General features: G+C 53.6%; 1 protein-coding gene across 1 annotated transcript; it reads right to left on the reverse strand.

The window, feature by feature from the left end:
- GOLPH3L (golgi phosphoprotein 3 like) lies at positions 1–27649 on the reverse strand. Its single transcript, XM_006110440.4, has 5 exons — positions 27494–27649; positions 26243–26444; positions 9636–9767; positions 6901–7015; positions 1–5689 (listed from the first exon to the last, which is right to left on the reverse strand). The coding sequence occupies exons 2-5, from the start codon at positions 26423–26425 to the stop codon at positions 5262–5264; spliced, it is 858 nt and encodes a 285-aa protein (XP_006110502.2). The 5' UTR covers positions 26426–26444; positions 27494–27649; the 3' UTR covers positions 1–5261.

Genomic DNA, 27649 nt, shown 5'->3' on the forward strand with positions numbered 1-27649 from the left:
CACGGCACCAACATCAGAAAGGTTTTTATTCTCCCAGAGCAGTTTAATCAACAGCAGCTAACATCTACATCCGAGTGAGCCCACGGCCACCCAGTGCAGCAGAAAGAAACTCATCCACAGACACTAAATAAAAAGAGGAACAGAGAAGGGGTTGGGGAAGAGGAGAAAGGAATGTTGGCTTTTCCTATAGAGATTCAAATTCTATCCCCCCTTCAGAGTAAATCTACCACGCACAGAATGATACAATATCGCGGCTAAGAGAGGACGCAGGCCAGCCAGAATAGCCCTTCTCTGGATGGGGGGCCCAGAAGCACCCCAGAAAGCAAAGAGGGGATGCAAAACTGAAATCAAATCTCCTTTATGCTAAAGCGGAATCGGGGACCTTCCATGGCAAGGACCCGGCAGTTACCGTGTTTCCGAGGTGAAGAAGGAAGGGTATTTAGGCATCGGCTAGACCTTAAAACACAAACCGAACAGACAGTCTTTGCCTAATTGATCGTCACGGGTTCCGAGGACAGGATTTTTAAATGGCAGCATAAGAGTTTGGTGACCCTGCCAATTTCACCTTCCAGCCCAGAGCAATTCATGCTGTTTGTACAGCCCCTACCAAGGCACTACCACAGTACAATGAACACTCCCTTTTCACCCTCGATCCCAAAGCACTTTACATAGGTCAGTCTCATTCTCCCCATTTTACACGTGCGCAGGGGGAAAGGAAGCCGGGGCCCCAGTGCACAGCTCCAGCAAGAGCTGGCTGAGCTGTGACAAAAGCCCGCCGGGAGCTATTTAGAGAGCTGGCAGGGACCTGGGTTGCAATAGGACAGCACCTGTAAGAAATGTAAGTTCCTTTCACCCCTGCTCATGAGAAATAGGACTTGCTCAAGGCCACCCAGCAGGCTGGAAGCAGAACCGACTTCCAGCCTGGTGCTGGACCCCCAAGACCACGCTACCTCCGCGACTTCAAGAGACACAAAGGTCCATCCATATGGCTCTGATGGCAGCTTGGCTGCTTTTTTTGCGACGGTACTGCCCGGAATGGCGAACCGTCACCTATTTTCCCAGCCCGCAGAAAAGGAATGGGATTTCCCCCGCGCGTACCAGCACCTGTTTTCCTGGGGCAGCTCGGCTCCTGATGGAAGCCTGCTCGGGACAAGCGGCATTTTTTTTTCTGGCTCCCAGCGCGCTGTGGCTCTTAAAGGGGCTGCGACGGTGGTTTCTTTGGCTCAACAAATCTGTCCCAGAGTCCTGCACCTTTTTTCTTACAAATAAAGCACTGGCTACTACCCACCCGAATGAAGGCAGACTGGGCTCTCCAGTATCTCCCTGCACTCACCATCCCCTCCCCAGCTGAAGAGACACCCCACAGCTTAGTTGTTTCAGAGCTTTCCCGCTCCGGAGAGCCCTGCAAACCGTGGCTGTTTTACACTCCCGTGGCTGTTCTGCAACAGTTCTCTCGCTGCTGCACAACAGACCCACGTGGGGGAAACGACAGCCCCGATCCGGCAATTGGACCCACGTGGATGGATCTGTGCCAAACCCCCGAGCAGATTCACCGCTGGATCAGTGCTGATTGTATGTTTTCCTAAGAGATCTGCTCTGGGAATTTGTTTGGGGACGTTCCCTGGCCCGTGCTCTGTAGAAGGTCAGACCTATGAATCCCCTCCTCGCCTCACAGAGAAATAGAGCAAGCTGCGTAGGAAAAATGTGGATTTTGACAAAATTGGCGTTTTCCAACCCAAAAAGCATGGTCGAAAAATTCCTGACCAGCTATAGTGCTCATGCCGTGCAGGGAGAATAAGCGCGTGGCCGACAACCCTGCTCCAACGTCTCGGGCAGAACTGGGTGTTACATAGCGGTCAGCCAAAGCCAAACGGCTCGAAAGAGATGGACTAAAATAAAATCCTTCCCTGTACAATGGTGCAGCCTCTCCCTAGGCCATACTCACAGTCACTCGCTATCAGAGCCTCATCACCAGTCAGGGCTGCCAATGGGGAGGGAGGGTGGGAGGGGGCAGGTGCTCTGGGGCCCGGCATTCAAAGGAGCCTGAGGCTCCTGGCCGCTGCTATTGTGGCAGCAGCTGGAGCCCACAGCCCTTTAAATCAAATTTGGAGGGCTATGCGGCGTGCTCCATGAAGCTCTGAGGGTTGGGGGTGCCATGCTCCGGTGGAGCAGAGGGCTGGTTGCCCCCCGCCCCTTCTGGGAGCGCAGAGCCCCACCCCCCGCACACCTTGCCCAGGGGCCTGTGCAGGTTTTCGGCTCCCCTGATCACATCAAAAGCTTTTCAAGTAAGAATCACTTGAATACAACGTATGCAGGCTCCTCACCCATCCCCAGACAGCCACAAGGGATCCCATCCCAAATCCTCGCAGTGGCACATTCCCCTATTGGCTAGCAGTGACCCGAAGGGGTCAGATTCCTTGGGGTGCCTTAAAATCCAAACAGAAGTCACCCAGGTTCTCAGATGTGTTGCTACACTGGAAAAACCGGGGAGTAAAACTCACAGCAGAGTTCAGGTGGCTGTGTCAGAGGACAAACAAAACCATGTACCCGTGGCTCATGCGTGAACTCCGCAGGACCGAGTCTGTGGGGTGGGAACACAGACCTGGGTCTAGCCTCTCTATAAAGTGAGCTGTGGTCAATCAGGGTACGTCTACACAGCAACACTATTTCAGAATAACTAGTGTTATTTCAAAATAAGTTAGTCCACATCTACCCAGCAGGCCGTTATTTCGAAATAATGTTGACATACTGTCAAGCTGGAGGACTTCTTACTCCGCCTCCTGTAACCCTCACTGTACGAGGAGTAAGGGATGTCGGGGGAAGAGCACTCTATTTCGAAATAAGTGCAGCGTAGATGCTCCCAATTTTGAAACAAGCTATTTCAAAATCAGCAATGCAATTGACGCCGCTCAATTTGCGTAGCTTGTTTCGAGTTAAGCCCTGCTGCGTAGACACACTCTCAGGGACACGATGAGCCCCTTCTAGGACCATAACATTCAGCTGTTCTACGCGTAGTGTTTTTCTCCCCCTCCAACCATAGATGGTCAATAAGCCTGCTACAATGCTGGGGTCCTTATGCCTCAAGCTATTTCAGCGCCGAATTCTGGCACAGAGGTCCCAGCTTCCAGTCTGGCTGCTGCCAATCCACGCAGGGGCGAGGTATCACAATAGCAAAGCACGTTGCCGATACTGGATACAGCCTCGTGGCTCCCCTACCCGGTTGGGGCAGAGAGATTGACGCTCCCCTATAGCCATAGATTCTAACGCCAACCACCGGGTTCATGTCGTTTGACCTCCTGTGCAACGTGGGCTGGAGAGTGGCCCCAAAGCCATTCCTAGAGCAGATCCCTTGGGAAAACATCCAGCTTTGACCCAAAATGGGTGGCGGACCCACTGCGAGCTGGGGGAAACTGACCCGGGGACCCATCACTCAAACAAATCGTGCCTCTGCCAGTCGTAACGGCGTGGCTTCAGCTTCCAGCCACTGGACTGTGTCCAAGCCCCCTGCTAGAGTGGGGAGCCCATGGTTAGAGACCCATTCCCCACGGACATGCTTAGGAAGTATAATCAAGTCGCTCCTTCCCCTCCACTTTGCTAAGCCAAGCCGACTGAGCTCTGGAGCAGGGCCGTCCTGAAGACTTTTGGTGCTCTACACAGCCCAAGCACCTGCAGCCTCCATCCTCTGCAGGGGTGGGGGGCAGCCACTCCATGGGAGGGGCTGTGCTGGGGGGAGGGTAGAGAGCTGGTCGGGGAGCAGCCGGCTGGAGCTGTGGGCTGGCAGGGGAAGCACGGAGTGGGGGGGCAGGGGTGTGTGAAGGACTGGGCTGGGGAGACCAGGGGATTGGGTCTAATTGGAGCAGGGGGTGGAGGCCTGGGGGTATTGGGTCCAACAGGGCTGGGAGGCTGAGCAGGGTACTGGTGCTGCCAGTCGGTGCTGCTCGCGGCCAGCGGTGGCCCTAGGCACACACAGCGCAGGGCGCGCACTGGTGCCCTGCGCGGCTGCGTGTGCCCAAGGGCGGCCCTGCTCTGGAGTCTGTCACATGAGGCAGGTTTTCTAGCCCTTTAATCGTTCTCAAGACTCTTCTCTGAGCCCTTTCGAATTCAACTTCCGCCTTGAACTGTGTGCCTCCGGCCCCACGTGCCAGCAGCCGTCGCACCCATGCCAAACACAGAAGCACCGTGGCCTCTCTCCTACTCCAGAAGGCCCAGGCACGACGCAGGACAGAGGAGGTCAGTCTCTGTGCACAGACATTTCTGTCATTTCGAACACGGCTTGAAAGGCCACGTCAGGTTGGTAACCGGCTGCCCAACTCCTGAGGGGTGACTGTACCGAGTTTCACCCCGAGTCTTGTGGCCATGAATCGGGCCCGAACTGCCCCAGCAGCAAGTGAACGGGAAAGGTCGTGAAGCTAGCACGCTAGGTAAAGGGACAGCCACGTCCGCCTGGCACGAGAGGCCACAACACGGATCTCTGACTCCTGCGCGCACCGGCAGTCAGCGGGACTGCACCGTGGTGTGACTGCCAGACCAGGTCTGACTTGGCTCTTGATGACGCTGTCCACCTGATGCACAGTGGGTCCAAGCCTTGTCGCCCTGCTCCGGCAGCACAAGTAGGCCTGGCAATGGGGAACATCCCCTCCTCCCCGACTAGAGCGGAGATGGCATCAGGACTCTGCAATAGCCCTGTCCCCTAGGCTGGAGACCAGGAGCATGTCCAGAGTACCCTGCACGGCAGCGGTTCTCTGCTGCTTGGAGCCTGCTGGTGGCCACGGGAAGCAGAGCATAAAGTAGAGCAGCCTCTGGGCTGCTCTCACTTACACAAGAGCCAGACAAGCCTCGGAGTGCTGGCAGTGCACAGGTGGCTTAAACCCTCCCCCTCCATCTGAGCCCCAAGTGCCGGAACGGAGCAGGCCCCATCAACCCAAGCTACCCTCCTTCGAAATCGATGGAGAGTAAAGAGGGCCCGATGGCAATTCTACATCTCCGTTCTCTGAAGGAGAGAGCCAGCTGAGCCTGGAGCCAATCCACTCCCAAGACAAAGACCTTCATTTGGCCACACGCCTGTGAGAAGAAGACACGTGCGTACAGTCGTTCATCCTTCCAGCACAACCACCCCCAGCCAAGACGGGTAGGTTGGAGGGGATGTGTGGAAATCAGTCCAACCCACATGCCGTGTAGAACAGAGTTCGCGCTGGCCTGGCCCAGGGAAGCTCCCCATCCAAAGGTCCCATCCTACACCAAAAGGGCAAAGCGGCCTGGAGTTAGGACTTGTTAAAGGCTGCCAGGACAGCCCAGATCATCTCCGTGGCGCTGGCTTTGGTGGCCTCCACATCGGGGTCCAAGTCCAAGAGGTCCTTCGACCGGTTCATGGCCATGTCGTACTTGTCGTCCGCCAGCGTGGTGAAAACGTTCTCCAGCACGTCCGAGGAGTGGGCCAGCACCAGCAGGGCTAAGGTCCTCCTGTCCATGCGGTGGGGGTCGTTCACCCACCTGTCCAGGACGCTCTCCTGCAGCTTCTTGAGCAGGCGCTGCTTCTCGGTGAGGTTGGTGACCGGGTGGGTGGTCATGTCAAAGAGCAGGAAGTTCTGCTTCTCCGTGGTCAGGATGCCCTTCTCCACCAGGTTCTTGGCCAGGCGCTCCCGCACGTTGCGCAGCTGGTACTGCAGCTTGAAGGGGTTCCAGGTCTCGCCTGCGGGGGAGGAAGACGAGGGTTGCTCCTTAGGGGCAAAAAATATCAAGGCAACAGCCAGGCAACCTCCCTCCACCCTGCCGCATCCCAAGCAAAGCTCCACTACTGCACCCCATCTCCCTCTCCCCATGCTAGTCCACACCCACGTACCCCCATTCTGGGCTGCAGCACCACTCACGCTCCTGCCCAGTACCCCCAGGCTATTGGATCCAGAAGTGAGCCCCTTTGCTATTCCAGTCCCAGGCTCCCCAAAGCTGAGCTGGTGCACCTCAATATTGACCCACAGGACCCCCTGCTCTGGCAGCTCCAGACACCTCACTCATGGCCAATGTTCCCTCTAACCTTTTCCACCCACGTGTGGCTTTTTTACATCCGTGCGCAGAATAATTTTGTATGTGCACCAAGGCACGTGCATGTGCGCCACCAGGAAAAACACAAACCTAGCTGTGGGTGCTCTGCTAATCCTCTGGGCAGCACGGGAATCTCTCCTGAGCAGCCCCACAAGCGCCCAGCCAGGGAACGCTGCTCAATGTGATCCGCTCTGCCCCTTTTATTCTGGCCCTGGGTTTGGATCAGCCAATGCCCCTCAATCCTGACCCCAGAAGCTGCCCGGTTGCCCCAGGGAAAGAATCACGCACCGGCACAGGGGGATTCAATTGGTCTGGACTAGAAGCAGAGTGGTGTGGGGCAGTGAGCCCAGCCTAGATGTCTCATATAAGCTACAGAACTGAAAATTCTCATGGTTCCCTCATGCATTATCCAGACTCCCCTTGGAAATCTGGAATCCGTGGTCCTGGGGCCCGTTAGGCAATGACACGAGTACCTGGCATCTGGCAGAGGGCCACCCTGCCCCACCCAGCCTATGGGTCTGGAGACCACGTCTGCCCACGCCAGGCCACTCACACCTGGATTTTTAACACGCCGGAGTCCTGCTAGTGCAAGTCGGTCTGTCTGGGCTGGACAGCTCACTCCCAGCTGTGTCCACACTGGGGGTGGAAAATCCTGTTCAACCAGTTACATGTTCTGTTTAACCGGTGGTAGGCGGGGTCCTGGCTGGGGTGGAGCACCCCTCGCCCCTCAGTCAGGGCAAGCTAACAAAAGCGCCTTCGGTGACCAAGCAGGAAGGCGCCCGGGGGCCACACAATATGGCTTATGGCAGAGCAGGCCCCCAAGGCGCGGAGGAGGCCCGGTGCGAGGCCAGACTGCCCTACCTGTGAGCAGCTCAATCCACGACTGGACAGTCTCCACAGGGTCCGTGGCTTTGATGTGCTTGAGGGTCTCATCTAGCAGGACATCGCCGGTCGGAGTGTCTGACTTCAAGAGCACCTGCAAGGACAAAGAAAGACGCAGCTTGAGGCTGGATCCTGGACTGGCCCCCGCCCCTGGCCCATCCCGACGTGGCTTGATCCTGCTTGGGCGGGGAGCTTGGCAGCTGGTTTTAACAGGCAAGACCCAGGAAGCAGTTGTGACCAAGCTCTGGGAGAAGACAGGGCACGCGGAACACTCTGCAGCACGTGGAAGGGGAGCCTGCACCCTGTTTAATGGGACAGTCCCTTCCTTTATTTCAACAACAGACAAACTGTCCCCTATTTTCCACTCCCCTTGCTGGCCGGGTCAGTCTGCAGTCAGCACAGCCGCAGCCCTGCCGTGGGGCTTAAGGCCCGATCCCTAGCACTCCCTCATCCCCACAGAGCTGAAGGCCCGATCCCTAGCACTCCCCACCCAACCCCGCCCACGGAGCTGAAGGCCCGATCCCTAGCACTCCCCCACCCCATCCCCGCCCACGGAGCTGAAGGCCCAATTCCCATCCCCCCTCCATGGAGCTGAAGGCCCGATCCCGGCACTCTTCCCTCGCATGGCTGAATTCCCAGCAACACTCTCCCAGCCTGGAGCCCCGATTCGCGGTGCCCGCCGAATCCCTAGCACACTTCCCCCCCCCCCTTCGGCTCTGTGCTCCCTCTCACCCCCCACAAGCCCTGAGTGCTGGGGCTCAAGCGGGGAGTGGCAGGGCCAATGCTCCCTGCAGAGGAGAATGCTCCAGACACCGTGGGCAGGTCCAAGCCGGATGCACTGTCTACGGGCCCGGAGCCAAACATTTCTGAGTCCTCGGGGGCAATGGAGCATGGTGCAGGGAGGTCGGACCCCAGAGCAAGCTGCCAGCTAGGGGCATGGCAGGGTCAGCCAGCAAGCCCATAACTCTCGAGGGCAGGGCCAAGCCATGCCCCACAGCTCCCTGACTCAACATCCCCCCATCTCCCTATGGCCAGAGCTCCCCACAGCTCTGCCAGAGCCACAGCACACTGCCCAGTGTGCCCCCCAACTGCCCACAACCCTCCACTCTCTAGTCCCCCAACACACACATCTTTCCTGCCACCCTCTTGGACTCCCCTAGACACCCTGTCGCCTGGCTGCACACACTGGGAGGCGCCTGTCTGCCCAGCTGAGCTGGGAGAGCAGCCAGGACTGGCCCTGGAGTAGGGGATCGCTCCAGCCCCTTACCCACTTAACTGGAAGTTTGCATTTTCCATTGTTTCCCTGATCCCTGGCGCCGCCGGACCCGGATGCCAGGGCACATCCCCGTCCCCCCTCGCCAAGTTGCAAGCCCCTGCTGCAGAGCATGGAGGCACTAGAGCGTCCCAGCCAAACAGCTCCAAGAATCGTCTGTAAAATGGGCAGCCGCCCCGCAACTCTTTACACTTGTTCTTAGCAATGGCCGAGCCAGTATCCTGAGCCAGCATCACTGCAGAATACTGCCTTTAGAGGGGGCTCAGGCAACTTCCTGCAATTTTCAGTGTTACTGCGCAGGTCTGACTGGCTGCCGCTGCAGTTGCTTAAATCCGAGCCCTCCGACCAGCTGTCCCATCACCGGCACAGGGAAATATTGTCACCCTAAGCACGTGCTGCCTGCCCCATGCTGGGCCCGAGCCACAGAGGCTACAATGCCACCACCCACGTGGCACTACAAGTCCCTCAGTCCCACTGAAGGGACGAGGCGCTGTCCAGGGGCCGGAGCACAGGGCTGGGTGTCAGGACACTTGGCTTCTATTCCCGGCTCTGGAATGTTCTTGGATGGATTCAGTTAAACCGAGTCCGAATGCAGGCAAGGGCTCAAAGCCAGGAGCCGTCCAAGTTATGCCAGACTTCTGGAGGTACAACCGTGGGAGTGAAGGATCAGGCCCACGCTCTGGGAGGAAGGACAGCCTGGTGGTTAGAGAACCCAGCTCTCTGAAGCTAGTACAATTCCCTGCTCAGCCACAAATTCCTAGGGCTGGTTGTTTGACCTCGGCGTGCCTCAGTTTCCCCATCTCCGCAATGGGGATGACTGCCCTGCCCTGCCTCCCAGGGGTGAGTGAGGATAAATGCATTAATAACAGAGTGCTCAGGTGTTACGGCAGTGAAGGCTGCAGGCTTCCCGCAAGACTGACGCATCCGTCTGGACATAAGCTGCTATTGTCCATGCAAAGCGTCGGTCCGGAGGGAGGGGAAGGAGAGGTGCCTCTCTATCCTTCTTTCACACCAACAGCTACCACGCCCCACGTCTGACCTCCACTGCCTGCCTAGTAGCCTCCCCGTCTCGGCCTCTCTTTCACGTTCTTTCTCCACGCCCTCAGACCAGCCGCGGGGCCTGACCCCCATGGCTCGCCCGCTGCTGTAAATCTGGAGTCGCTCCATTGGTTTCCATGGAGCGACACAGATTTACCCCTTGGGAGCTGATCAGAGCCGGTGCGAATGGGTGTGACTCTCCATCACCCTGTGCCATCATTTACATGGGCTCAGCGCACTCGTGTCGGGATGGCAGTGTGCCGCAGCCACGTCACATGGGGCTACAGGCCAGAGGGGAACCAGGCCCCTGGGATCCAAAAAGGAGCGGGTGGGCTCTCCCCTAGGCAAACACGTTCTCCTGGCCGGCTCGACAGCCCCAGCACCCAAGCCCGGGGCCACGTACCTTTCTGTCCAGCAGCCTCTTCTTCCTCATGGTGAGCGGCTCCAGTTGGATGCGCCCTCGCAGCGCCAGCTCGATGAGGATGCCGCCGCGCAGGCCCGAGGAGATGCAGTCGTTCCAGAAGGACGTGTAGCCCTGAGGAGCGGGGAGACACCACCGGCATGAGAGACACAGGGACCCTCCCGGCGCCGGCGTCGGGCACCGGAGCCCTCACGCTTTGTAGCTCACCTCCCGCTCTGAGGAACCGAAGGCAGCTCAGGGCCCTTCACTTCCAATACCACCAGCAGCCAGGCTTTCTCTGGCACCTTCCCTCAGGCCATCTTCAGAGCCCCTTCTCGCGGGGGGCAGAACCACCGCCCCCATGTCACCGACGGGGAAACTGAGGCACATAGAGGGGGGGAAATGACTTGCCCACAAGCTGCCCAGCTGCAGAGCCACTCCAGAGCCTTGCTACCTATTCTCCAGAGGCAAAGGCCTGCCCTTTGGCACAAGAGGGCCCGAGTCCTAGCCCCACTGCCCCTGCAGCATCGTAACTGCTGCTATGTTCCCGGGGAGCAGAGGTGACTGGTGGTAGCACCCAGGGGTGCACTGTACTCACGCCAAACTGTTGATGGCTAAGTTGGGAGCTCTCTCAGGCCCCTCCCTGTTCCTCTGGGTGGCCCTCGTGACACGCCCATCCCTTGCAGGCCCCGTTGCGCATGCCCGGGAGCCCAGCCATGCAGCTGGGATGGAGTTTGCTTCAGGAGCCCTCAGGAAGGGGCAGGGTGGAGAGGAAAGACAGAACAGCCACAGGAGAGCCAGCGTTTCTCAAATACAAAGGCCCCTCTCCCAGCCAACACCCGGGTCAGTACTTAGATGGGCAGGGAACTCCAAGGCACCTCTACAGAAAGCCATACTGGCTATGTGGCTCCCACCTCAGGGCTGCCAAGCAGTGCCTGGCCTGGCTCCTACAGCAAGGCTCCCCACCACTTCCAGCAGCCCCTGCCCCTCTCAGGGATGGGGAGTGACCTCGCCCCTGGGCAGGCAGGGCAGAGCATGGCTCAGACTCGGTGGGCCAGGGGCAGGGACCAATGCAGCTGCACTGCGGTCGCGCTGGTCATGCGGACACTCTCTAAGGCGATGGGAGGGAGCTTTTCCCTTGACTTAATCAGGCCAGCCCCTGGCGCTCTCCTGCCGACACAGCGCTGTCCACACTGGCGTGGCGGTGAGCGTAACTTCCCTCGCGTGTGGCTTAGGTGTGCCCCAGACGTAACTTATGCCAGCGTGTGCTGTGGTGTATCTAGCCTGGCAAAGGCCAGATCTGTCCAGGGAAAAGGTGTTATAGGGTTGGGCCAGCAGCAACCTGGAGTTTCCCTCCTGGAGAGGATCCTGTCTCAACACTGAACAGAGCATCACACGCCCTTGGCCAGCTGGCTCAGGTTCCAGCAGAACCTACTTCCTGCTTAGCAGAGCACACGCCCTCTCCACTGCGGGTTTCTTCTGGCCCGTCCACGGAGGATTTGTTTGTTTTGCAGAGCGGGCAGGAGGCCTGCCTAGCGCAGGCCTCTGAACCTAGCCTAGCAGTTGAGTAAGAGTTTTGGAAACTAATCTGACTGCAGCCTAGCTGGCCTGCCAAACCGGTTCAGAGCAAGGCCTGCAGCACAATCCAGAGCCCTGGACCGTGACTCAGGACTCCCCAGTTCTATTCCCACTCTGCCACTGAGCTGTTGAAGTCACTTTGCCTCTGTTCCCATTTCTACCTAGTCTCTACGTATCTGGGATGGTCTCATACCTATGTAAACAGGGCCTTGTATGCAGGGGAGCTCCCGTAACATAACTTAGAAGTTTCCAATGTCTGCAATTCTGGGACCTTTCGAGAGAGAGGTTAGTGGGCAAACACCTCGCCATGGGAAAGATCTGATAGGAAGATGTTCAGCTTTGTACTGGCTCTGGATGTGACCCTGGAGAGAATTTTATTCCCACACCAGGGAGCTTTAGTACAAGGAACTAGAACTGGGTAAGTGGCTGGCATGAGAGCTACCCAAGGAGCAGTAGCAGTTTTCCATCAAACTAGCTTTCTCAGAGCTTACGAGATTTCTACATGGCCTGAATAACGAGGCCGCTTAGGAAAACGTTAAAGCCCTGACAACCTCAGACACTCATTCCCCACAATTAGCTGTAATCAGAAATTGCTTGTAAGCCCTGTCTTAAGAGTGCTGCCGGCTGTCTGCTGCTTTATCTTTAAGCCCAAGGTGTACATCTTTGAATAGGCTTCCATTAAGGGTTAGATAACAGCGCTGTCCCCAGTGTGCTGTCCCGACTGCACTGCGGCTAATTACACTCTGCCTACTTAAATCCACCAAGTCAATTTCCAACTCGCGATGGTATTACTGGCTCGCAGGGGATGGGAACATCCTAAACTGTTGTGTGGCATAGCTGCCTGCTGCTCCGCCCTCCCTCCCTAGAAGTGGCTGCATTTCAGCAGCAGGTGAGAAGAACGCACATGTCAGATCCTTGACTCAAATAAAGCACACCAGCCCTATGGAAGTCAGCAGAGCCACGCTGGTTTGCACCAGCTGGGTTCTGTGTATTAGCTGAGAGTTGCATGCTCAGTTTTCTAATGCGCTCCATTACCAATCTCCCATACATCAAAGCTATGACACAGCCATGCCCATTGAGCGAAATTCACCCCTGCTCAGCACAAGGTTCCAGTGCCTTCAGTGGGCCGCCAGACTGCGGTAACCTGCAGTCTCCTGGGTTTTGCTCACTGCACTTGCATGCCTACAAGTTGTGATATGTGCCGTTTGAACCAGAGCAGTGCCAAGTGCCCGGCTCCTAGGGCCAGTGTTGTGCGCAATCAGCCTGCACCTCCCTTCACAAGTCCTTGCTTTACGTGCATGTCACTTCAGTGATACCGGTAGGAAAAAATCACGCAGATGGAAACAAGCCGAATCTGGCAACCCTGCGCATGGATAACAGTACACAAAATGTCTCGCAGGCCACACAGAGATCCCAACGGGCCGCGCAGGGCCTGCAGGTTGCTCACCACTGCTCTGGCCCAGTGGTTTTCAAAGGTTTTTTCTTATGACCCAACAGAACGTGATTGGAGAGTGGGAGCTTTGGGGCGTAGGAGGGGGCTCCGGCTTTGGGGGGGGTCAGGGTTGGGGCACAAGGGGATTATCTGGAGTGGCTCCTGGACAGCGGGGGCTCTAAGCCAGCTTCCTGCTTCTCCTGGCACCACAGACTATGCTGCTCCCAGAAGTAGGTGCACGCCAATGGGAGTGTGGAGCTAGTGCTCAGGGCAAGGGCAGTGCGTGGAGCTCTGTGTGCTCTCCCTCAACCTAGGAGCTGGGCTGTCTGTCAGCTGCTTCTGGGGTGCAGCACAGTCTGTGGTGCCAGGACAGGCAGGGATCTGCCTTAGCCCCCCCGCTGCTCACCTGATCCCCCTGCAGCCACGAGCCCCAGCGCCCGACATCCCACCCCCCAGTGCTGGGGCGCGACCCATCGTTTGAAAACCTCCAGAGCACTACCCAAAGAGCAGAAGCAGTGCAAAGGCCTCTCCACCCACATTTCAGCCATCAAGCCTAGCTCAGGAGTTTGATAATGCCCCTCCCCCATCTAACAGCGAAAGGCCCGATCCTGAGAAGTCCTACGCACCCGCCACCGATCCTGCCTTCAGCACTGTCATTTGTGTGGGACCGAGAGGCACCAGCCAGATCACGACCCTATTGCAGTATGCAATGCATAGACACATAGGGTGTGTCTAGACTACAGGGTTTTGTCGACAAAAGTGGACTTTTGTCGACAAAACTAAACCTGCGTCTACACTACCGCTGAGTTCTGTCGACATAACATCGACAGAACTCAGCAGTTTTGTCAACGCTGGTAAACCTCATTTTACGAGGAATAACGCCTTTTGTCGACAGAGTTCTGTCGACAGGCGTTATTGCATCTAAACTGTCCTTTGCGTCTACACTGCCATGTCGACAAAGCACCTTGCTTTGTCAACAGAACTGAATATAGTCTAGACGCTCTTTGTCTACAGAAGCTTTGTCAACAGCATCTGTCGACAAAACTTCTGTCGACAAAAGCCTGTAGTCTAGATGTACCCATAGTGAGACAGTTCTTGCCTGGAGCAGCTGAAAGGGAGTGGGAAGAGAAACAGGCCCAGAGAGGGACCTTGTTCCCCTGCACCCAGTCCAGTGTTGAGCCCCCCAAGGTGACACCATTACACCAAATCACACCAGACCCAGAGTGAAGTGTTTGTTTAATGTCAGCTGGGGCAGCAGCATATGGGAATTGCAATAAACCACACTTACACTATAGCACAAGCACGAACAAGGTCTGTGAACAGGGCACTCGTCTCCGAGTGGCGAGCGACTCAGGATTTGCACTTGCAAAAAAGTCACCAAGAGAGAAGTGTCAGAAAAATCAAGAATTTTCCTTAACGATCTCTAGCTGGGCAAACCGATCTGCCCTCATTCTGCTCAACTATCAAATCCTGCCATCCCACCCCCACAAAGCATCTTGCTTGAAGAATCACTGACCTAGAAAGGCCCTGATCCTGCAGACAGACTCAAGGGTCTCAGGCCAGAAGGCAACCGCTGTGATCTCTCCTTTGACTCCCTGCACGGCACAAGCCAGAGACCTGACCCAAGCGCTTTTCCAGTGCAGAGCTTTTAGAAAGAACCACCCGGCCTCCATGCAAAAAGGGGCAGATATTTGCATGTGTCCTTCCCTTATGCCAAGGAGCCTGCTCCTGAACCGCTGATGTCAGCAGGAGCTTTGCCAGAGACTTTAACTGAGATTGCACCAGTCCATCAAGCTGAACAAGGCCATAAACCTGTTTGCAGAACCAGGAGGGCAGGAGGGGTAAAGCCTGCAACAGCTTTCAGGCCTGTCCGCTCCAAATGGCTCATTAGGAAGGAAGAGCGAGCTCAGCTGAGGCTGAGTGTGGAGGATTACAAGTTTAAGAGGTCTACAGACTGTTTTTTAAGTGTAATATTCTTGCAGCCTACAAAGGGCCAGCTCAGAACCCCAAACATATTTAAACAGTAAGCCCCGACACAGGCATGGGATGTGTTTGACAGAGAGGCCCCATAAAACGATAAAAAGTGAACCTATATTTACTTTCTTCATTTCCTTGTGGCGAGGGAACAAACAATGCAGGAATCAAGGGTTCAGAGGCTCTGCTGGGCAGGATTCCCTGTGAGCTGAGCACTTGGGTGGCCACCCAGGAGGGATTCAGGTGCCGCCCAGATGATTGGCAGAGCACCCACAGCCATTCACAGCCAGCACCATGTGTGTCTGTTGGTGGTGCACATCCACACATGCCTTATTGCAGAGAACAAATTTATTCCACATGTGGATGGAAAAATATAGAGGGAACATTGTTGTTGGGTGCTTTCTACAAAAGAAACTTTCCCTTTAAATCACAGGGTTTTGCTCTCCAGAAAAGGGTTTCAAGCTCATCCATTATTTCCAAAGCAGGATATTTGCAACCTCTGGAAATATCTCCAGCTTTGGTTTCAGATTATAAAATGCCAGACTGACTGCCTACCCCCAGATGGACTGGACATACGACAAAGAGAGGTAGCAAAGCTGGAAGAAAATGAAATGGAGTCAGGGAAATAGGCGACATTTTATTTCTCTCACCCACCCCCTTCCACCATTTTTGGTCAAAACTTTCCCCTAAACTTTAGCCTCCATCTTTATCATTCCTTCACGACTCCATACGAAGCCTGAGCAGTTCACAGGCAGAGGGATGGTTGTTCTTACGGCTGGCTCATCAGAGTCACCAGGGATCTGAAGGTCAAGCTGGATTCTTTCAACTTGGAGTAAGCGGACTGTCTACATACTAGCCTACCATGAGACACACCAGAGCTATGGTTCAGAAGTATCCTGTGTGCTGAATACATCTCCAAACAAGGTCTTACTAGAAAGCAAGAATTCCATTGCAGGAAATAGTTTGAGGTTTTGATATTTGTTTCCATTCCGATAAGGAATAAAACCAAGACCTTGACAATTTTATTTTTGGGGCGGGAGGAAAAAAACCACACCCGCTGACACACACAGAAGAGCCAACTATCTAGTGATTATAGCACTCACTTAGGGCCTGAGGAACCCAGATTCAAATCCCTGGTCCAAATTAAGCATAGAAGAAATTTAAACTTGAGTCTCTCACATCTCCAGTGCTTCCCCCAACCTCCAGACAAGTGGTCATTCTAGAGTTTCTCTCCCTCAGTCTTTGGTCCGTGTGCACAACTCTCCCCCACCAAATTTAATCCTGAATTCAAGAAACCTTCCTAACAAAAGTTTCATCTAATCTATTTTTTCTTACACTGCGACCGGCATACCCAAGGAAACTCCAAGGCTACGTCTACACTGGCACTCTTTTCCGGAAATGCTTAAAACGGAACAGTTTTCCGTTATAAATATTTCCAGAAAAAGCGCGTCTACATTGGCAGGATGCTTTTCCGGAACAGCGTCCATGCCAATGTAGACGTGCTTTACCGCAAAAAAGCCCAGATAGTCATTTTCACGATCAGGGCTTTTTTGCAGAAAAGAAATCTGTGCTGTCTACACTGGCCCTTTTCCAGAACAGTTTTCCGGAAAAGGACTTTTGCCCGAACGGGAGCAGCATAGTTTTTCCGGAAAAGCACTGATGATTTTACAGTAGATCATCAGTGCTTTTCCGGAAATTCAAGGGGCCAGTGTAGACAGCTGGCAAGTTATTCCGGAAAAGCGGCTGATTTTCCGGAATAAGTGGCCAGTGTAGACACAGCCCAAGAGGTTTGTGGGCCCCAAAGATCAACTCTTCCCCTTCCCCTCCTCCCCTTGCTGTGACTAGGACAGGTTCCCTACCTGGCTGTTCCACATGGATCCTGGAAGAAGCTGCCAGATCCCTGTGGCCCCATGGCACACGAGTGGCCAGAGAAGCACCACACGCTGCCTCTGCAACTCCCATTGGCTGGAACCACAACCAATAGGAGCTGCAGGAGTGGTGCCAGTGGTCATGAGGGCAGCACATGGAGCCACTTACTGACAGAAGGAATAAGCACTGCAGGGACCCCATACCTTGAGCCCCCTCCCACACCCGAAATCCCTCCCAGAACCTGCAACACCCCGTCCTCCTGCCCCAGGCTGGTGAGAGTGCGGCAGAGTGAGCAACAGAGGGGGAGGGGATGGAGCGAGTTGAGCCTTCGAGAAGGGACAGGGCAGGAGTAGGAGGTCCCCCCAAAAAATTAACCCAAAATGGGGCTCCCTATGGGTGCTAAAGTTTGAGAACCACCGATCTAACCCAATATGCCTCTGCAAAACGTTTCAGTTGCCACAAATGGGCATTTGCGACAAACAGCATTTTGTTGAAAAGTTCCCAACTGTCTCACCTTGGGAGCGTTTTAACAAAAAGCGGGAGATTTTTACTCTCCACATAGTACAACTAGGGAAACTGAGGCACGCCCTGGGGAAAACGACTTGCCCAATGACACATAACGAGTGAGTGGCAGAGCGGGGCATAAAAAATGGGTGTTAGGATTCTTGGATTGGTGCTGGCGCATACGATCTCTGCCCTTCTTTTTGGAAAGAGAAGACTATCAGGGAGCAACGTACAAAACAGAACGTTAGGTTTTTGGTCTGATCCAACACCAGCAGTCCCCTTTTCGTCACATTATAGAAAACTACTTGAAAGAGCTTATCAGCATGAGACCTACGGTCTAGCTCATCCCACGGGTAAGTGGGCTCCAGGAATATTTGTAGAGTGGGGTGGATGTGAGAAAGGTGATTGAGAGCCACCAGCCCCAGCTAATTTAAAGAGGGAAAGGAGGGAGAATTTCACAATGAGACTGGCAGTTTCTAAAGTCCTCACCCCCCCACACTCCCACGGCATTGTTAGCTCCCTGATCTTGGTCCCTTTCCAATTCATTAACGCAACAGAAGAGCAGTGTTGCAAGAACCAGTTTGAATGAGCCATTATTTAGGAAAGACAGCTACATTTTTCAGGCCTGACAGCAGAGGAGAGCATAACAGAGTTTCTACGGGCTGGGTCTACAGTAGAAAATTAGCTTAACCTAGCAATGTTGCTCAGGGCTGTGAAAAAACCATACCCTTGAATGATGGAGTTAAGCCAGCTAAAGTCACTATGTAGACAGTGCTAGGTCAATGGAAGACTTCTCCTGTCAACCCAGCTACTGCCTCTCGGGGAGGTGATGGGAAAACCCTTCCTGCCATTGGAGCACCTACTGCTGCTGAAGTATTCATAGCCTCGGGCCTGGTCTACACTTAGGACAACAAAAGCATCAGTTGGGAGTGTGAAAATATCCTGGGCTCCATAGCCATGCCAAGCTAACCCCCAGAATAGACACAGGTGCAGACGGAAGCATGCTTCTGTGGATGTAGCTACCATCGTTCGTGTGTGTTCCTAAACCTTCCTTCCGCCGATGCAGGGTGCATTGTACCCCACGGGGTTGATGCCGGCATAGCCATGCCAATGTAGCTAGGCTGGGAAAACAGTCTCTGTCGCATAGACAAACCCACAGCTGGAACACGTGGCTGAAACTCTGCAAACAGATCCGCACTCCCCTTCCTGGGCAGTAAGCACTGTACACCCTCTCTCGGGGTCACCCCGAGCAGCCCCAGAGACAAGAGACCAGCTCCTTCTTTAGAGGGAAATCATCATTTTGCAGGGGTAAGCAAAAGGGCCTCCGAGGGCAGGATCCAGCCCGCCAAGTGGGTTGAGTCAGCCCACAAGGGTGCTGCTGCTCCCTCAACCCCAGGCCAATCAGGATCTAGGGACCAGGGAGGACGTGGCATTTAGCATCAACCCTGGCGGTTGACTCTAAGCGCCGCATGCCTGAGAGCAGGGAGCGAGAGACTTCGCGAGTTTCCCCCACCCCTGGGCTCTTTTCAGGACAGGGGCAGGGCAGGAAAAGACTTTGCGTGCTTCCCCCCCACTCCCAAGACCTGATTGGCCTAGGGGTGGGGGGCAGTGTGTGAAGCCTCCTCCCATTGCCAGGGGCACGGGCATTTAAAGCTGTGGGTGGGGAAGCACAGAAATGTCCTGGCCCCGCCCTTCCGCCGTGGCCCAGAGCCACTTCAAACATTTCTGAAGTGGCCCTCAGTCAAAAATGATTGCCCACCCCTGCGTTAGAGCAAGGAACAGTCTGTCAGGACTCCATTCACAAGCTCTGAGAACTTGAACTGGTGGCTTACCTCTCTGTGCCTCATTTTCCCCAGATAATACCCTACTCTGTCTCTCACCAGGGCAACTATGAAGCTTAATTACATGAGGTCCCAGGGGAAGCTTCAGCTTTAGCGTAAGGGAGAGAAACAAAGGAGGAACGCTCTGCACTGGTTGATAGTTTGCTTCCAGTTGCAATTCAAGAAATTGGCTGATCTCTACAGAACCCTAACTGGTCTGGGAGTGGATTCTCTAAGAGTCCCCATCCTATTGCCAGATACTCTCCATCAGCTGCCATGCATTATTATTATTATTTATTTGCATTATCATAGTATTTAGGAGTTAGTCATGAACCAAGACCCCATGGTTATAGGTGCTCTACATTAGAGGTATTACGGTAGCACCTAGGCACCCCAGTCATCGACCAAGACACCATGGTGCTAGGCGCTGTACAAACCCAGAACAGAAAGAAAATCCCTGCTCCAAGAAGCCTACAGTTTATGTCTAAGCTAAGAGATAATGTAGGGGCTTTTTGTCCCAGCAGTCTCTAGTGAAGGCTGGCACAGAGCATTTTCACCAAGGCATGCTCAACAGGGGAAGTCCACTTCTACAGTTGGCTCACTAGAGCCTGGGAATCACCACTTCCAGAGCACAGTGTGTGTGTCATAACCCCTTCACTGTGAACAGAGATTCTCCCCAAGCTCAAGGACCGGCAATTTGACATCAGCAGGCCCCAAGTTCTCTTTTTGTCATTCACACACAGTTCTGAATGGACCTATGTCTGCAGCTCACGAGCCACCTAATTTTTGCAATGAATACCTCCCTTACATTAGCCTCTGACTTTTTGTTCCTAGGCACTGTCAGGACAGAGCCCTCTGTCCACTCTTTGTCCCTATCGGAGTCCTACAAATGGTCTGACGGTCCAAAGGACAAGTGGTTTAAAGCAGAGATTCTCCAATACCAGGGAGTATCAAACTTTTGGGGTGGACATAGTGACGTGGCGCATGGGATCTGATCTGGCCCGGTTGCCCCTCCAGCTCACTAGATGGAGCAGTGCTCAGGGCAGGAGCAGTGCACGGAGCCCTGTGCGCACCCGCCCCCCAGCCAGATGCTTCTGAAGCGCAGCGCAGGTGCAGGACGGGCAAGGAGCTGCCTTAGCCCCATCACTGCTCACCTGATCCCCCTGCAGCCACCAGACCCAGCGCCCGACATTCTACCACCCAGAACTGGGCGCGACCTGTAGTTAGAAACCCACTCGTCTAGATAACACTGGGAAGTCCCATTTTGTAAGGGGGGAGGGGAGAGCGGTACAGGTTAAAAAGGGGACAGGGTTAGGGGATTCACGATTCAAGAAAGGTTTAAAACAACCGACATCGGACTAAAACTAAAGGGTTTGGCACAAAAAGAGCTAAAGGGAATGAAAGGCCACAGCACTGCTCCAATTACATTTGCACCTGGGCGGCTCTCAAATATTTGCTTTCCCAGCATCCGGGCCTATCCCCCGGCTCGATTATAACTTCCTATGTAGATTAGCAACCCAAGATCTTACCGGTGCGATTGAACCAGAGGTCCCGCCAGGGTGTGACTGAGCAGTGCTCCGGCATGCAACAGAGGAGGGACACCTACGTCAGTGAGCCACTGTAACCAGGATATTGCAAAACCAGTCCTTGGAGCTTGACTTTCAGAGGGACTGAAGTTACTAGGAACTGCAGGTGCCCCTGAAAATCAGCCCCCTTGTTTTACAGGGGCTCAATCTGGAGGACCATGGAGGCAGGGCAACCTAGTGGAGTAGCACTCAAGAGACACAGGTTTTGTTACTGGCTGTTCCACTGGCCTGGCCCCGTGCCTCAGTTTCTCTTTCCATACAATGGGGAGAATGATGCTGACCCTCCTGAGATCTAGGGATGAGAAGCAGCATGGAAGAGCTAGGGGCTATTATTATTTCAGTGCTGTGGGCAATGCATTACACCCAGTTAAAAGCAAAAACAGACAATAAACTCTCTTTAGACTCAGAGGAAGGATGGTCTAACGGTTAAAGCACTAGTCTGGAACTCAAGAGACCTGGTCCTGCTCTGCCACTGTCTCCCTGGGTGACTCTGGTCAAGTCCCTTAGCCACTCCAGTGCCTCAGTTTCTTCAGCTGGATAACAACCCTGCCCTGCGCACGGGGGAGTGTGATGGGAAATGCATTAAAAATTGTGAGGCGCTCAGCTATTACGGTGATGGGGCCAAAGAAGTACCTGAGACATCAAGAAGCAGACAACTCAGAGTATCAGGGATTGAACCATTTGCGTCTAGGTCAAGCGCCTACTCTGGGGAGTGGCAAGTGGCAAAGCTAGTTAGCAGCTGTTTAGCATGAAGTGAGCCGGCTGGGTCTCAGTCCAGGCCCGGTTGTGCACCTTACATAAAGCCCTCCTCACAACTAGCCCTCTCTGCAGAGGGACCATGAACTGAATCCCAGACTCCCTTCCACATCAGGAGCAAGACACACAGGCAGGGCAGCTAGTTGTCCATGTCGCATTTATCTTGTTGACCGCAGAGCTGCTAAAATCAGCAGCAGTCACCTCTTGGGGGGCCAATGGAAGTTCTCAGCGATGGCAGCCTGAAGACCAACACACAGGCCGGCAGAACAACCCGCCTGAAATGCAGCCGCCAATAGCTGCCCTCCAGTCATGCGAGAAGAAAGACCCGTGGTCAGCAGAGGAACCCATGGCTGCTCTGCTCAGTGAGTGCAGGGTGAGGGAAGAGCTATGCAGGGACAATGTTGGCACAAGGACAAACGGGAATCCAACGGGCAAGAATAAATGTAGCAGGTTTGTAGCCAGGAGGAGGTTCAGTAGGAGTGGGGCGGGTGAGGACACACGAAAACCTAGCTAGTTTGCAGATGCAGCTTGATAGGAACGAGAAGACACGATAGGGTTGCTTGGGACACAAAGGATCAGAGGCGCGGATTCTGTGAGCCAGCAGGTTTCAAACTCTGTTTCTCACGACCCAGTTGAAGAAAACTGTTGATGCCTGTGACTCGACATCATATAGCTTCTGGCTCGAGTGTGGGCTGCGGGGTGGGGCTGGGAAAGAGGGGTTTGTGGTGCAGAAGGGGGCTCCAGGCTAGAACAGGGGATTGGGGTGCCAGGTTGGGCACAGGCTTCCTTCCAGCGACTCAGTCAGCACAGCAAGAGGGATTCTCAGGCTGGCTTCCCACACCAGTCCTGGCCCCGCAGACCACGCTGTGCCCCAGAAGCGGCCAGTCCTAGGGTCGGAGTCCTAGGCAGAGGTGCGCAAGTGGCTCTGTGTGCGGCTGTCATACACAGGCGCTGTCCTCCCAAGGGCGCTGTTTTGGGAGGGTAGGATGGCAGCAGCTGTGCATACCGGGATGGCACTTGCTTTTCCTCCCGTTCCCCTGACAATAAGGGAGCGAGGGGAAAGTACTTGGATTCCGTGCAGGCCTCTCACTCCTGGCGGGTGAAGGGTGGGGGCAGAGGAGTAATTCATGGAATCTGAGTATTTCTTCTCACTCCCTTATTGTCGGGGGAATGGGAAAGAAAGAAAGCCACATCCCGGTGCACACAGCTGCTGCCTCTCCTGCTCTCCCGAAATGGCGCTCGTGTCCTTCCCAATTCCCATTGGCCAGGAATCAGCCAATGGGACTGTGGAGATGGTGCTTAGGGGAGGACAGTGCATGGAGCCCTGTGGCCCCCCACCTAGGAGCTGGACCCTATGCTGAGCACTTCTGGAGTGCAGTGTGGTCCGCGGTTCCAGGACAGGCAGGGAGCTGCCTTAGCACCCGCACTAGTCACCTGATCCCCCTATAGCAAAACGACTCACTGCCTGACATTCTACTACCCAGTCCTGGGGCATGACCCGTACTTGGAAAGCCACTGCTGTGCGTGCGCCAAGGCTGGAGAATGCTTTGGGAAAAAAGGGTGGGAGATTAGGACCCTCAGGCAGCCCCTTCCCCCCATCAGTGCCTCCCATGTGCCATAATCAGCAAATTTAAGCACAAGCACAGGCGAGGGATGTTAAAATGTGTGTAATTGATTAACCGTGGAACCGCTGAAAATTTCAGCAGGCAGCAGCCAGCTCCTGGCGCACACCAACTCCCTCCTGCCGCCCGTCTCCTGGGGAGTTGGCTGCTGCCCTGCACTGCTGTCTCTGATACATAGATACAACAGAGGCGGAAGCACGCTTAACAGACATGTACTAGCTCCCACTTGCCACCCAGTGCTGTTGCCTCTGATACAACAGAGGTGGCTCCCTGGCAGGCAGCTCCCTGGGAGGTGACTGGGAGCCATGTGTAGCTATGTAGCAGTTTGGGTAATCTGTTTACATGGCTACACTTTTACATCCCTAGCATGGCAGATAAGGCCTAGTTTCTAGAGCATGGACTGTCTTTGTATAGCACCAACCAGAGCAGGGGCCTGATTTTGATTGGCAGAGCTTGAAACAGAACCCAGGAGACCTGAGGCCCAGTTTCTTGCCATAACCCCTTTGCAAACTTTGTAAATTAAGGGCAACCACAGTTCAACCCCTGCCACTGTGTATACAGTCTCAGCTATCTGGTTACCACGTTAGCAGCCACAAACACAGACAGCCTTGCTGCGGGAATTTCCAAAGCATTCTTTGCAGAGACAGGGTACCGTTCCATTCCACAGCCAGCAGCCTCCTGGCTGTGCAGAACAAAAAGGGTCCAGTCGAATTATTGTAAGTGACAGCAGGACACTTTCAGACAGGAGAGATTTGTTGCTTCGGTGAGAAGAATAGAAACTGAAGTACTGAATACATCATGTGATAATCACTACAGATCCAGGTTAAGGAGTCACCCTAACCAATAGCTTTTACAGGGGAGAAGATGACTAGCTGCTGGCTTTCCTCATCATGATTTAGTTAAGGCCCTACTCGAATCATGGGATGATTGTCAAATAATTGCAGCTGAGTTGGGAGAAGACGTGGAAGATCAGGGAAAAGTACCTATATTAATTGAGGCAATTTGAAAAAGCCAGAGAAGACCTATTTGTTTAAGAAAAGTATGCTGGAACCCTCAAGTATTATGTAATGCCTGCTATATTTTTTTTTTTGATAACTAGACATTTTGCATATTAAAGTCATTAATAAGCCCCATCTACCATAAGCTTGGATACATGGAGTTCTACTGTACTAATGGGGGAAAAACATGTGCACTGCAAACCTCAAAATGTATGCAAAATTGTGGCATTTGATTTTAATGCACTTAGTTTGCACATTAAACTAAGCACATTAAAATCAAAACCGCTATGGCAGCCTAATATTACAGGATCCATAATATTGCAAATTAAGTAGGGACTTGCTCATATTACAACAGCACCAAGAGGCCTTATTGTGTTGGTACTGTACAGCTTCCCAGTGACAGACTGTCCCTGCTCCAGAAAAGCTTATAAGCAACAATATTTCACTATTTGTATTGTGATAGTAGTTTGAGGTCAGAGCCCCGGTGAACTAAAAGACAAGATAGGAAAAGTGTGGAAAAAAATGCTATTATCCTTATTTTACAGACAGGAAACTGTGGCACAGAGAGATTAAGTGATTTGCTCAAGGTCATACAGAATCTGTGGCAGAGAGAGAGCTTATGTAGCTCCAGAGTCCCACCCCAAGACTGAATTTCCTTTGGGACTATATGGGTGCACCTACACAGAAAAGTTATTTTGGAATGACAACCGTTATGCCAAAATAACGATGCCAGTGTCCACATAGCAATTCAATTATTTCGAAATAACAGATGGCTTATTCCTACTTCTGTAAGAATCCTCATTCTACGAAGAATACCACCTATTCTGAAATAGCGATTTCAAAATAAGGCATGTATAAGACGCTCCACTGCTGCTATTTTGAAATAGCCCCTCACCAGGGCCATGCTAAGTTATTCCTCCTGGGGTTCTAAATCGAGATAGAACATCTGCATTAGGGAAGCCTGCCTTGGACTAATTTGGAGGCTTCTTTGCAGTGTAGACGCGCTATTTCGAAGTAAGCTCTTTCAGAATAACCATTCCGGAATAGCTTATTCCAAAATAACTGTGCAATGTAGACTTAGCCTCTGATATTGCAAAGATTACAGACAAAATGTCAGAAGGAAAAGACAGAGCTACCCAATTCCAAAAAAAAGAAACAGCACCTCTCCATTGCAGTGTCAAAGTAGATGTATTTTTTTCTTCCCTTGTATGCTGAACACAAACCCACTCTGAGTATGTGCTGCTAAACAACTGCCGAGTTCCACCCCAGAAGGGCTTCTCAATTAGATAATGAAAACATTTATTTTCTGCAGGTTATATGGATATTTGAATCCTGTTATAGGGCCAGAACTTGCAGCCCCTTTCTTCCATCAGAGCCAAACTTTGTTAGTGTCACATATAGAAGGGGCCTTGCCTGTCAAAAAAGCAATTCCCCCCAGCCTAAAACAATCCTGCACTGTACATATGTCCAGATTTTCATTTACAGTAAAGTTTCAGTTTTCTGTCACAGCGGATGAGCGTGTCTGTTCTTTATAAGCACTATGGAATGTTCAGTGATCTGGCCTGGCATGAGGCGCTTTCCTGACATTATAGTGCAGGTGGAAAGAAGAATTCTTGTGCACTGGGTCAAAGAAGTCACTTTCCAGAGACCATTGGGGAAGCTGGGCGTTCATAGGTCTAAGGGCCTCCTTGTATAAAGGAGGTTGGCCCAGAGGGTCTGCAAAGCCAGTATCAACAACCCACAGAGAACAGCTGTCCAGCTAGATGTGCCTCTGCAACAGCCCAGGGTAGGTTGTCTTGCTGGGCATAGACACACCCGACAAAGGAGGAGACCTGGCTACGGACTGGTAAGCTGGAAAATCTCTGTGCCACTCAGGGCAGCCCCAGCCTTCACTGGAGGCTGCACCAGCCACTGAATAGGGAAGGTGCAAATTGTCTCTCCTCGGCCCCAGGATGAATCTGCCCCCAGTCTTGGGAGCACCGCCCAGCTCCCTTCAAGAGGCTCACAGGTGTCTTGCAGGTTTTCTTGGATCCGGTCACAAGTGCCTTGGCCAAAACATGCTGAGAGGCTCTTAGCAGCCTTCAGCCACACCACGTGAGTCTACGCACAGGGACTGGCAAGAAGCAGGCAAAGACCCAATCGAGATGCCGAAGTGCCACAAGTTCCTCCCCCTGCCAGGCCCTACAGCCTTGCCCCTTGGAGGACAATCTAGCCCGGGTCCGGGGCAGGAGGGCACGATCCACCAGCCTGGTCCTCATGCTGCCAGGCGCCAGGCTTGAAGCCACTGCAAGGGTGCTGATGTGCCCCTCTGCACAGAGGGACTGCACTGGCTCTGCCAAAAGAGGGGCCTCTGGATCCCCAGAGAAGGGGGCAGGAATTGCTCCTGGCAGCGCCTCCCTGCAAGCAAAGGCAGAGCCATGGCTGCCAGCCACGCCTCACCATGTAATGCCACCGCCGAACCCCCCCCTTACCTCCTTATCCTTCAGTCCCAAGAGCAGCACCTCCTCCATAAGAGTGAGGCGGATGTCTTTGGAGTCCCCGGAGTCCTCCTCCTCCTCCGGGTTCCTGTCTTTCGAGTCCTCCTCGCCCTCTGGCCTCTTGTCGCCGTTCTTGCCCACGTCGGCGCGCCGCCCTCTGTGAATCAGGGTCGTCATCCTCTCCCACCAGCAGGCGCTAGCAAGGGTAACCACACAAAATGGGGAGGCTCTCAGGCACTACACTACAGGGAATCAAAGGCTGGAATGCCAGTAGAGGCAGGGTAGCCCTCTCTCTTTGCAAAGCAACTATTCTTAGTCCAGCGCTGCTGGACAGCATGCACAGCACAGGAGTGGCTGCACTGCGCTGGTACGGTGTGTTCTAAAGGCCGGACCTTCCCAGATGAAGCAGGAACAAAATCTCCATGCAGGGAACAGGAAATGTGGCAAGCAGACAAGATCTGTCCCACCTAGACTGGGGGCTTGCCTTCCTACACTCCACGGATGTCCTGGTGGCTGCACAGCATTTAGAACAGGCAGATGCTCAGAGCAACTCATATGGAGACAAAATGCATTTTGCTTCAGCTACCCCAGACTAACATGGCTACATTTCTATCACTATTCTCATATGGAGACAGGTTTTCACTATTCCCGGCTTCACAGATCTAGGCTGTTATGGCTGTTGCCAGAGCCCCCCATCCTTTTTGGGAGGGGATAAATTTAGAGAATAATCCCCTGCAGAAGGGGAAATGGAGGCAGTCTGGGGCTGCTCACCCTGGTCTAATCTTGCCAGCACCCCAAAATCCCAGTTCTCATCTCTACTGTTTCTAGGGCCAAAAGGGAATGCATCCCCCCTGCAACACATACACTCTCTCTTTCACACAGAAGGGTCTTTTGCTTCCCACCACTGAGACCATGTGGCCTGACTTGCTGGGCAAGGTAACTTAAGGAGCTATAGAAAATGAACTGGGCTCAGGCACTTGAACTTAAGAGAGACAACGGCAGAAATGTTTCCAGCAGCCCCTCTCCACGTTGGGGATCCAGGGAAGAGACACAGGGCTTTCTACCCTCATTTCCCACAACCTCTGCCAGGAGGAAAACTTAAATTCTGGTAGGAAAAAATAAAAATTGGATTATTAAAAATGTATACATTAAACGAGAACACTGTGAAATTTACAAGTCATTGCCCCTCTCTGTAATGTTAGTGCCCAAGAATTTAACTCTCGCTGGACATTTTCCCAGCCTTACCTGTGATTCTGATCCCCTCTTCTCGGATGCCTCGTCAACACCTTCCCCTCTACTTTGCCTGGGACTAAACTTCTGAGCCTCAGAAAATAGAAACTTTACTTCCTGGTTGAGCTGGAGCAAGGGGGAGGAAACACATCAGCTTCCTGGTATCCCTGG

The sequence above is a fragment of the Pelodiscus sinensis genome, chromosome 24 (assembly GCF_049634645.1).
Source record: "Pelodiscus sinensis isolate JC-2024 chromosome 24, ASM4963464v1, whole genome shotgun sequence".
Lineage (NCBI taxonomy): Eukaryota > Metazoa > Chordata > Testudines > Trionychidae > Pelodiscus > Pelodiscus sinensis.

Coding starts and splice junctions, on each gene's coding strand:
- GOLPH3L (XM_006110440.4), bottom strand. CDS start 26,425: ATGACGACCCTGATTCACAGAGGGCGGCGCGCCGACGTGGGCAAGAAC. Junction 7,016..9,635: donor AGAGGCTGCTGGACAGAAAG/GTACGTGGCCCC, acceptor TTGTCCTTGCAG/GTGCTCTTGAAGTCAGACAC. Junction 5,690..6,900: donor GTGGATTGAGCTGCTCACAG/GTAGGGCAGTCT, acceptor CCTCCCCCGCAG/GCGAGACCTGGAACCCCTTC.